General features: G+C 39.4%; 1 protein-coding gene across 3 annotated transcripts in view; it reads right to left on the bottom strand.

Annotated features, from left to right (window-relative positions):
• Positions 1–12103, bottom strand: part of il17rel (interleukin 17 receptor E-like) — a 448078-nt gene that overhangs the window by 411312 nt on the left and 24663 nt on the right. For 2 of the 3 annotated variants that reach the window (XM_084050058.1, XM_084050057.1), the window contains 5 exons: positions 11515–11580; positions 11120–11177; positions 9500–9640; positions 9149–9208; positions 7754–8224 (listed from right to left, as the gene is read on the bottom strand). In XM_084050058.1, the coding sequence (XP_083906184.1) occupies positions 8091–8224; positions 9149–9208; positions 9500–9640; positions 11120–11177; positions 11515–11580 (459 nt within the window). In that variant the 3' untranslated portion in view covers positions 7754–8090. Of the gene's footprint in view, positions 1–7753; positions 8225–9148; positions 9209–9480; positions 9641–11119; positions 11178–11514; positions 11581–12103 lie in introns of those variants that run through there. The other variant, XM_084050059.1, reaches the window with a different exon arrangement.

Below are 12103 nucleotides of genomic sequence, written 5' to 3' on the forward strand. Positions count from 1 at the left end.
ACAAAAAAACACAAAAGTGTAGAAAATGATAGTTTTTCCTGAGTGCTAACGTTGTCACACAGTCAGCGTATGTTATGTGTGCAACCAAAGATGGTTAATGTATGAAGATACAAGACATGAGTATGTATTAGTAGTATGTTATATGTACATGTGTGAATGGACTATCTGTGATATGTCTCCTTTACTTTACATTACCTTACATTAAAATGTAGAAAATGTCTGCTTTGCCTCCTGCTGGCCAGAAGACGGCGCCATTGGCCAGCTCATCACCATCATCTTTGCCTAGTAGAGTAGTAAGTCATTATCATCCACATCATTCTTCTTTGACACGCGCGCACACACGCACACACACACACACACACACACACACACACACACACACACACACACACACACACACACACACACACACACACACACACACACACACACACACACACACACACACACACACACACACACACACACACACACACACACACACACACACACACACACACACACACACACACACAGCGTTTGAGCAAAGTTTGGTGCAGATTGGAGCAACAGTGTGCCTGTGGGGACCCCTGACGTGGCCCCTGGTGTGGCTATTTTCTGAGAGTTGGTATAGAGGGGAAAAGAGCAGACCAAGGACCAGAGCCAACGGTCAAGTTGACTAAATATTTAGGGTTTAAAAAGTTAAAATACAATACTATATGAAAATACATATTTGCACGAATCCAACTATCTATGAAATCTAAGAAAAAGTTTATTCTGCAACACGGTTCAATAAAATATGTAGTGGTGGGGTCCCTGCTTCATCTCTTTCTCTCAGTTAAGGGGTCCTTGGACTGAAAAACGTTGCATTAGGCAATATAGGATTAGTAGACGCTATTGCTAGAGGTTATTGCAATGATTACAGCCAGAAGCTTTCACTTTTTAACAAAATAAACCTTCTTTCTTTCTTGCTTTCTTTCTTTCTTTCTCTCTCATCATAGACTTGGACTAAACCTCTGTCAACCTTAAATGTTTTAACCCCCTCATAGACGACAAGCCTCTTGCAGAGTTAACACCACTAAATCACACTATAGTTTCTGTTGTCATGAATTACAGTTGTGCCCTTTTAGAGTCATAAGTCATATTAGATAACCCAGTGTGAATTATTTCCTCAATGTCACCAAGAAATGACTCATGGCACAACAAGCCAAAAGCGTTGCCAGCAATGTTCCCCAAAAACACTACTGGTTGCGTTTTATGACTCATGGCAGAGACGTGTATAATTCCATTGTTGTAATGGAGTGAGTTTTCCTCACGTGGAAGGGAGATGTCTTCCATAATTACTGTGCCACTAAAGTGTGCCATGTAAGCATTTAAATTGTAATATTTACATTTTTTTCTCAATTGACCATGACCTAAATGAGCATAACATATTTAGGGCAAAAACAGTAGGACTTTATACAGAATTAAAACCCAAGCCTGTGCTGGTGGCAGCCAGGGGGTGAAGTGTCCAGTGCCGAGCAGGACATTGTCATGGTGGATATAAACAAATCTTCACGATTTTTCAAAAATAGCAGATCTACAAGCTCATAGCGCGGCACTCGGTGCCACGCTATGAGCTTGTGTATCTGCTATTTTTGAATAGTCAAAGAAATCTAAAGTGACACGTGATGCGTTCCCGGATTGAATGGGTTAAGTGGTTGCATGTTAAGTCAGGTTACATCAGATCTGTGTCACACGTGTTTGCTGTGCACATCGTCAGAACTCGTGCGTGCGTACGTCTCTCTTCCTGGTAGAAGGCTCTCAGACCAGTTAATTTGCATACAGTATGTAATGTAGTGTGTGTGTGTGTGTGTGTGTGTGTGTGTGTGTGTGTGTGTGTGTGTGTGTGTGTGTGTGTGTGTGTGTGTGTGTGTGTGTGTGTGTGTGCGTCTTCCTGGTAGGAGGCTCTCAGACCATTTCATTTGCATACATGATGTAATGTATGCAAAAGCAGAGTGAAGCATCGAGCCATGAATTCTCAACACACTTCCTGGTCATGAACAGATAAACATATAAGGCCAAGTTCACATTCGTGGATTTTTTGTCGCAGTGTGACGTGACGTGACGTGACGTGACGTGACGTGACGTGACGTGTACTTTGATTGTTTTAAAAGTAAAAGCTTTCCGCCACTGCATAGCAGACGGAAAGGGGAAGTTCTCTGAGCAGTTGGAGGCGAGGGAGACCTTGTGTATTGTTGACGTCTGCGCACTTCACAGAGGCAGGGTCAAAGGTCATCGTTAGACTTCTCCAAATAGAGCAGCGGTTCCCAACCTGGGGTCGGGACCCCCAGGGTGGTCTCTAAATCATTTTGGGGGTCCCCAGATGATTAGCTTAATGTGCAAAAAAACAAGGGAACCAGGAGACCTGGTACTGCCAGACCCCTAGTGGTTGAAATCTGAATGGCCGGACTTCGCATGACGTGTGTGCATAGGAAAAGAGGGACAGAGGGAGGAAAAGAGGGACAGAGAAAAGAGGAAGAGAGGGACAGACCGACCGACAAAGCCTCATGTAGGCCGACCCCTTGGGTCTGGCAATAATCTGTGTAAATGTATACAGGGTATCTGCACAAGTTTAATGTGCAGTTTAATTAGTACAATTTAAGGACTTTAAATCCCTTTTTAATTGGCCAAATATTACCTAAGAAAGAGGCAAACATTGTGAAAATAGCTTATCTACATGTCCGCCTCGCATAGTGAGGCGTTGTGAGCTTGTAGATGCACATTGAATTATACAATTTTTCATAATTCTGGAATATATTACCAATTATTTTTGATAACTCAGAATCTTTAAACAATCCTATGCTGTTTTCACGATTTCTCTGGATAAGAGGGTCCACCGTCTGCTAAATGCCTACATTGTAAATTGCCTAGTTATGCACTGTATCGCATGTGACGCAGAGATGCAAAAAACATGGTAATCTGTCTCAGTTTGAATGCGTATTCTATGCTGTCACAAAATATACTACAGTCAAAGCAGGAATGCAAATGTCCTTCTGGGAACTGGCTTTGTGCAACGCAGGTGTATGGGAAAGGCTGCAGCATTCATACTCTGAACAACGCCAAACTTGTTTTCACCTTCATATCACCAGGGCCAAACAAAGAGGGCAAACAACTATGTAATAATAAGCTCTGAGTTTTGAATGCTAGACATGTAGTCGCTCGAGGACCTTGCTTAAACCAGTGGTTCTCAAAAGTTTTCATGTCAAGGACCCCCAAATTGACACTTATTAGCCCGCGGACCCCCATTTGAAAAGATATGCCAGGGACCCCCAAGAGAACATTTTTACGGCTCTAGCAGTGATTCTCAACTATTTTAATTTCAAGGACCCCCAGTTTGACATGCATTAGGCTACGGACCCCCATGTAATGGCATTTATATCTCTGGGACCCCAATTTATATTGTAAAATCAATGTTAATTTCAATAATAACGTGTACACCAGTGGTAAGCAATACAATACAGTCCAGGTAGAACAAATAGTTCTATTTTAACATTCTTTGAATGTTATGTTTTCACTGTCAACTTTCCTCTTGAGACTTTTGGATGAAAAACAACCCAAAGCCGTGTTTCACATCACATGCCATAAATTACACATTGTTTCTTTCCGTTTTGGAACAAGGGCTCTTCCATGGTTCAAGGTCTCTACCTTGAACCATGGAAGAGCCCTTGTTCCAAAAGGAGTATCATGACTCTCTGTCTCCAGATAAAAAGTTATTTTGAAACTTTCTGATAAACTAAATATCCTCTATAAGTGCCACGGTGCACACAGAACAGAAATGCTTGTGTAATCTTTTTTTGTGCATGCTTCATCCTTGAACGTTATACCACACACATCTTGTATTTATTAACTTTTATAGCAATATAGTTAATTATTATTGTATACAGTATTTAAGGTTGTTTGTTGCAAGTTCTAGGTCCTAAATTAGCCATTTGTTGTGTTTTGGCCCACAATCTAATGGCTTCGAAAAAGTTTGGCCCGAGGCCAACAACAGTACAGCGAGCTACAGTACAGTTCACCCTGCCAAAGTCAAATAAAAAAATACACAGCATTCTGGTAGATGTTTGGACCTTTTTTGTGGTTTATAAAAAATAAAAAGTATCCTGAGTCACAGTCATGACATTCATTACACTGCTGTAATGCTGTTTACAGACAGACGTGCCAAACACAACACAGCACAACACAACAGAAAACACAACCACATTATATACATAGAAAACAACTCAACCAGGTGTTCCTGCATGATCAAACAAGATAAAACATGAAAAAGCAGAGGATCCGGGCACTCATCAATAAAAAGGAGGGAAAGGGTCTTTGTTAAAACAAGTGCAAACGCCATCCATCATGTGTCCATCTCAACAGGTCTTCATCATCAGGATGAAATGATGAAGACCGGTTGTGGTCCAAACATGTTGGCAGCCATTTGCCTTGTTTTAACCCAGTGAGCTTGTAGATCAGCTATTTTCGCATGCAGCTAAGTGAACATTTGAAATTTCGATAGGATCACGGCCCGCCAAAAATACATTTTAGTCTGTAGATTTAATCGACTAAAATCTTATGATATTTAGTCAACTAAAACTAGACTGAAACTAAAACTAGACTGAAACTAAAACATTTAAGGTGACTAAAATATGACTAAAACTAAACCGAACTGTATTAAAAAAAACTATGACTTTAAACAGTTTTGTTGCTATAGTGGTTCTCAAACTTTTTCATGTCAAGGACCACCCAAACTGATATGTATTTGGCCACAGACCCCCCCAACTCAAAATATGTTGTTCCAGGGACCCTCAGAAGCAAAGAATTGAGTTAAAACATTTTGCTTTCAAAAATATATACATTCAAAGATTTGCACACATTTTCAAGATTAAAAAAAAATAGTAGATCGACAAGCTCATAGCGCGGCACTTGGTGCCACGCTATGAGCTTGTATATCTGCTATTTTTGAATAGCCAAAGTATAAAATAATGGTTTAAGTGGTGACACAGATCTGCGTTCCCGGATTGAATGGGTTAAGTGGTTGCAGTCATCATTTGACTGCATTATACAACACAAACAAGGAAATGAAAGTTGTTGTTTTTCCCCTGCAAACCAAACAGCCTTCACAGTTCCTGGTATACTCGTGTGCAGCGTTGCCAAGTCTGCTAATAATGGTGGAAAGTAACTAAGTACATTTACTTAAGTACTGTACTTAAATACAATTTTGAGGTATTTGTACTTTACTTGAGTATTTCCAACTTCCAATACTTTTACTTCTACTCCACTACATCTCAGAGGCAAATATTGTACTTTTACTCCACTACATTTACTTGAAAACCTTAGTTACTAGTTACTTTTCAGATATAAACTATGATATTATAAAACATACATTACCCACTTTCGCCCTATTTTATACATAGGCTATTTGAAAATAGCCGATCTACAAGCTCACAACGCGTCGCATCGCGACGCGTTGTGAGCTTGTAGATCTGCTATTTTCAAATATTTAGTACTTTTACTTTTGGTACTTTAAGTACATTTTGATGCCAATACTTTTGTACTTTTACTCAAGTACATTTTTAATTCTGGACTTTTACTTGTAACAGAGTATTTTTATATTGCAGTATTGGTACTTTTACTTAAGCAAAGAATTTGAATAATTTTTCCACCACTAATAATAAGCGACTTTGGGCTTGCTTTCCTGTCGCTTGTAAATATTGGATATTTTTGGGGCTTGTTTTTAAAGTGTATAGTCACTTATTTGGGATGTGAGAATGTTCGAAAAATGTTCGTCGACTGCCTTTTTTCACTGACTTAATAAAAACTAAGCTATAATGACTAAAAGTATGACTAGATATAATTGATACTTTCATCAAAAAATACAAACTAGGTACTAGTGCAGAAGAGATCCATTAGAACTAAAAGACAAGTCATTTTATGCCTGTTTGCGCATGGGTGTCGCGCTCTGAAAATAGCAGATCTACAAGATCGCAACGCGTCGCGCTGCGACGCGTTGCGATCTTGTAGATCGGCTAGTTTCGACATGCAGCCAAGCATAAATCAGGCATTACGACACCCTAATGGACAAGATACATTTTTTAAAATTAAATTAACTGTAGATTTAGTCGACTATTAATCTTATGATATTTAGTCGACTAATATCAGACTAAAACTCTCAAGAACAGATCCATGAATAAGAGAAAAACAGCAGAGGGCGCTGTTTTTCCTTTTTATTTGACGATGGACTAAAACTAAAACATTTCAGATTACTAAAATGTGACTAAAAATAACTTCAATTTTATTCCAAATACTTTTGTTTTGCAAAAGAAATTTGTTGTCAAAATCAACACTGGTGCACAGTATATTAGACACAGTCTTGAATGGAGTATTGGTTTGGGCTTGGGTATAGAGGAATTATCATTTCAATCTTTAGTGTTTTGCCATATTATTTATTTATATATATATATATATATATATATATATATATATATATATATATATATATATATATATATATATATCTCCTATGTACTTGAGAACCACTGTAGTACATGGACTCTGTGATATGAGACTAGATATATCGTCTGGTCTCAGGGGTCTTCAACCTTTTCAGGCCAGGGACCCCCAAACTGATGGGGAGATGGAGCAGGGACCCCCTACCTCGTAGGGTAGGGGGGGCTACCACATATATTGTATATTATATTGCCTGCTCCTACGCACCTGCCCCAATAGGTGTGCAAAATAAAAAATCTCTACAAAATATGTATAAACATACCATGTTATTGTGCATTGTGCCTCCATTTATCTGTTTGCTATGGATTCATGTTATGTTTAAAGACAATTTGACATTTTGGGGGAAAAAACTTTTTTCAAACAAAAATATTGTTTAATCAAACAACAATTTTGCGGACCCCCTGCAGTACCTCCGGACCCCCTAGGGGTCGCGGGCCCCTGTTGAAGACCTCTAAGTGTTTTCTTTTCCTGGTTTTAATCTCTTAAATCCTCACTATGTAACTTTTTAAAAATATGAATACATTTCAATTTTGTCCAATCTGTAAGGTAGAGTATGTTAATGCATTATAACCCGGTTCAAATCCGGGGTAGAAGAGGAAAGTTGCATAGTGTTGCTTTAGATCTTGCACTTTCAAATAATTGTCCTAAATAGCAAAAATAGCCAATCTACAAACTCACAACACGTTGCAGTGTGACACGTGTTTTGAGCTTGTAGATCTCCTATGTTTTGCCATTTTGGAAAACAAAATATAATATTTGTTATCATCACGTCGAGGTATTGGGGCGTGCGTGCGTGCACATACATACTTATGTACGTGTATGTATGTGTGTGTGTGTGTGTGTGTGTGTGTGTGTGTGTGTGTGTGTATGTGTGTGTGTGTGTGTGTGTGTGTGTGTGTGTGTGTGTGTGTGTGTGTGTGTGTGTGTGTGTGTGTGTGTGTGTGTGTGTGTGTGTGTGTGTGTGTGTAACCCTAACCCTAACCCTTGTAAAAAATGAGATGTCCCTATCAACGTTAAAACGAAACTGAACAACCTAATCTTTGACATTATCACAGTCAGCATTCTCTACCACACTTAAAGGTCAACTTCAGCCATTTTCAACCTTATCTTCATATAATTGGTCCTCACTAATGCTCATTATAAGATGGTAACCTTTTTGTCTCAGAGGAGGGCTGTGGACAGTTCAGAAACCCGCCTACCAGTGACATCATCGATGGGTAATCAAAGGTCATAAGAAACAGCAGGCTTTCTATTCCTGGAAAGTTAGCGTGCTATAATGGAAGCCATTGTTCTTGCATTAAAAACATTCTAAAAAAAATATTGTTTAGAAAAAAAACCTGCCTAATGATGATGTCACTGGTAGGCGGGTTTCTGAAGTGTCCACAGCCCTCCTATGAGAAAACAGGCCAAGCAGATTTTTCTTTTTACCATTTAACCATGAGCATTGGTGAGGACCAATTATAATGATGAAGACAGGAGGTTGAAAATGGGTGAAGTCGTCCTTTAACGGAGAACTTCACAGGCATACTTTGTAATTTCTTGATCTATTGAGATCTAAAGTGTTTGTTTGTGTGTTTGTTTCAGTCAGAGAGTAAGTTGGTCTTCTCAAAGTTCCCAAGGCGAGGTGTGTCAGTCATGGACATGTGTGTGTGAGGAGGAGGAGTGTGGGTTTGGACTACAGGGATCATACAGTCCATAGGCTCCACATGGACGTCTGTGAAAACACACGCAAAATTACAATAATTAAAAACACTTTCAACCAGCAGGCGTATTATTGGGCATGTCATTATACTGTACAGTACAAGAACATTTTCAAAACCGTTCAAATTTTTTTCTGCAACTTTCTAAAAATTGTCATCTCCCCTCTGGGGGGATCTCCCAATAGGCTCTGCACAGCAGCCATATTGGGAATTAATTGGGCCGCTTCCTTACTTCCTTCACAGGTGTTAACAATGACACTAATTAAGGCTCTGTTCCATTTAGTGTGGCATAGTGGTTGTCTTATTTTCAAGGACCCCCATAACTCTGAGAGTGTACAAATGGAACCAAATGGACCCGTAAGGGTCCATTTGGTTCCAACACTCTCAGAGTTACACACCCACCATAAGGGACCATTTGGGAACCAAAATGGAGTGTTTCTAGTGAGCCAACATGCACATATCAGCACCCTGACCAGAATGGAACAGAGCCTTCATTAGTATCATTGGTAACACATGTGAAGGAAGTAAGGAAGAGGCCCAATTTCTGTCCAATATGGCTGCTGTGCATAGAGCCTATTGAATGTGGATAACAGGATGTGAATCTGTCTTGAGAGATTAAGTTCAGGCAGACAACTCAAAAGAACGCCAATACCTGACCAGCTGATCAGTCACATTCTGATTCCCTTATGGGGGTCTATTTCGTTCCCTGTAAGATCTATTTGGCAATTATGGCAAATAACGTATTATAATAATCCATGCTTAGAGAGAATGAATGAAATGAGACCGAGCCTTGACGCCAAATATGTTTATACATATTCATGCTCAATACATTTATATTCATGCTCAATACATGCATTCATTCAATCCAAGAGTTGTCTGACTGAAATGGCTTTATAGATGGGATCTCTGTGTTTCATGATATATTAGTGTGTATTTACCTTTGTGTTTTTCAGGTGTGTGCTTGCCACCCATCTCTTTAGGGTTCTGCCTCTGATAAACTGAGATAGTGGGGAAAGAGGAAAATACTGTAGGCGGTGACGATCCATCTCTAAGTACCTTAATCCTTTAAGACCGGGAACGCATCTGTGTCATTTTAAGATTTCTTTGGCTCTGTAAAAATAGCAGATCTACGAGCTTGTAGATCTGCTATTTATTTTTTTTAATCGTGAAAATGGTGTGCAAATCTGTTGTAATTTTACTCAAGTAAAATGTTGAACACCAAACTTTTACGTATTGATACTTTTATTTAAGTAAAAAAAAAAAAAAGTACTTTTACCACCACTGCTCACCTGTTAACATGAGGTAGAGTCCCAGAGCCACTACGATGAGGACGGCCAGAGAGACCCCAGCCAGAACCATGACCCAGGACAGCTGCAGCTGAGCTGTGTCCCGACCCACCGCCACGCCCTTGGCACTGCCGTTGTGGACAGCTTGGGGAGGAGAAAAAAGGAGATATTTACTCGCGACCAGTGTTGATGAAAACTACATAAAAACTAAGCTATGGTGACTAAAGCTATGACTAAATATACTGACAATTTCATAAATGTTAGGGAGGGACTAAGTGGAGAAAAGATCAAGTAGAACTAAGAACTAAGTCTGATCATGGGTGCGAGCAGGTGTCACAGACCAAAAGTAGCTGATCTACAAGCTCACAATGCGCACGACGCATTGTGAGCTTGTAGATCAGCTATTTTCGGCATGCAGCTAAGTGAAAATCTGCCATTTCGACGGCATCACGGGCCGCCAAAAATACATTTTAGTCTACTAAATCAACTGTAGATTTAGTAGACTAAAACTAGACTGAAAGCAAAACATTTCAGGTGACCAAAATATGAGAAAAACTAAGCAGAATTGTATTCAAAAGACTATGACTAAAACAGAATCAAAATTTGCTGTCAAAATCAACACTACTCTCGACCCCCAAAAAATTGGTCCGTGACTCAAAGATGGGCCCCGACCCACTGTTTAGGAAACAGTGGCTCTAAACAGGCAGGTTTAACGGTTCAGTGACTTGTTCCAGGACACCTACATCACATTACGTGACACTCTCCCAGTGGTGGAAAGTAACTAAGTGCTCAAGTATGTACTTGTAAGTACAATGTTGAGGTATTTCTACTTTCTTCAGTATTTCCAATTGTCAGTACTTTTACTTCTACTCCACTACACCTCAGAGAAAGATATTGTACTTTTTACTTCACGACAATTTTATGAGTAACTTCCACTTTGTAGATCTTGATTATTATTACAAAACATACACTAACCACTTCATCCCTATATGTATTTTGGCCATTAAAATAGCAGATCTAAATCGTCTATTTTCAAAAGATTCTTTATACATTTTGAACTTGTGAAGTGGGAGAATCTGCACAATGAGTACTTTTACCTTTGGTGCTTTCAAGTATATTTTGATGCCGATACTTTTGCACTTTTACTCGAGTACATTTTGAATACGAGACTTCTACTCTAACAGAGTATATCTATTCTACATTGCAGCATTGATACTTTTACTTAAAAACGGGTGAGTATTTCGTCCATCGCTGCACTCTCCACCCACGCTTGAAAAGATTTTTTGATAAACTCTTCATGGGAACTGGGAACTGTTGACTCCAAGACTGAATGACATGGGGGAGTTTTCTCGGTTTACCAAAAGTGCTTTCAAGTTGCAGGGAGGAAACACAATGTAACTAACTAACTGCCAACATGAAAGCTTATAAATCTTTTCACAGATGACAAACCTTGACAACAACAACGCCACATGCTTCACAAAGGTACCACCACATCCTTTAAGGCCAATTATCCTCCCATTAAGCTGAACACAAAAAGCCCACGAGTCACTTTACAGGAAACGTTTCACTGAGGAACCTGTTCAGGCATGCTTAAAGAGCACCGAGGGAGAGGAGAGGACTCACCACATTGCAGGTCACAGTGAAGGATGGCAGCAGCATACTTGACATCAAGCCTCTTCACCTATCAATAAAATGACATTCATGTCAGGAACAAGTGTAATGGAAATTCCAAAGGATTTTTGCATTAATAAAGTATGAATCTGACTTTTGCAGCCTGTCATGTCTCCTCTCCAGACATGTAGAAGCACGGCTAATAATTTAACAGATTGATTGAAGATGTGCTTGTGGGACTTGGAGAGACATGTGATGTCAACATGTTGGTAGTCAGGAAGCATAGAGGTCAGGCTGACAGACAGCAGGTTATGATCCGTTCACGTGCACACAAAAACAAGCATGTAGAGACAAGTAGATGTATTGTATATCATGCATTTGATACTTCTTAAGGGGTTTTCACCAACCTGGACACATGCGTTTGGTTCCCAGAAGTCTTCTGAAAGCACAACGCTCACAGGCTCACGTTTTCCCTGAAATAGACGAGAAATAAAAAATCCAAATAAAAAAAAACACAGGTTCAAATCATTGTAGGTGACGAGAGCTTACGCTTGGATTTCATCTGTGTGCGTTTCTTTTTTGTCATCTTCCAAAACAAACTACCCTTTCATGAGGGTGGTAATAGAAATCCATTTGACCACCAGCTCTTTAATGAACAGAAAATAAATGTTCAGGTGGGTTGCCAATTTCAGCCCTTTATCGGCAAAAAATAAATTGTGTTCCAGTTCCAATTTTGTCTGCTCAATTCTTTGTGGCATCACCTCCAATTTCACTTGTTTATCCTTATCCTATTTGAGCAGTGGTGGACGAAGTACTCACACATTTTACTGTAAGTAACTTTACTGTAAGTAAAAGTAGCAATACCACAATATTAAAATACTCTGTTACAAGTACTGTGTTCCAAATGTTACTTGAGTAAAAGTACGAAAGTATTGGCATCAAAATATACTTTTTCAAAAATGTTTGAAAATAGCAGATCTACAAGCTCACAACGCG

This window comes from Gymnoscopelus microlampas, assembly GCF_963454915.1.
Source record: "Gymnoscopelus microlampas genome assembly, chromosome: 23".
Classification (NCBI taxonomy): domain Eukaryota; kingdom Metazoa; phylum Chordata; class Actinopteri; order Myctophiformes; family Myctophidae; genus Gymnoscopelus; species Gymnoscopelus microlampas.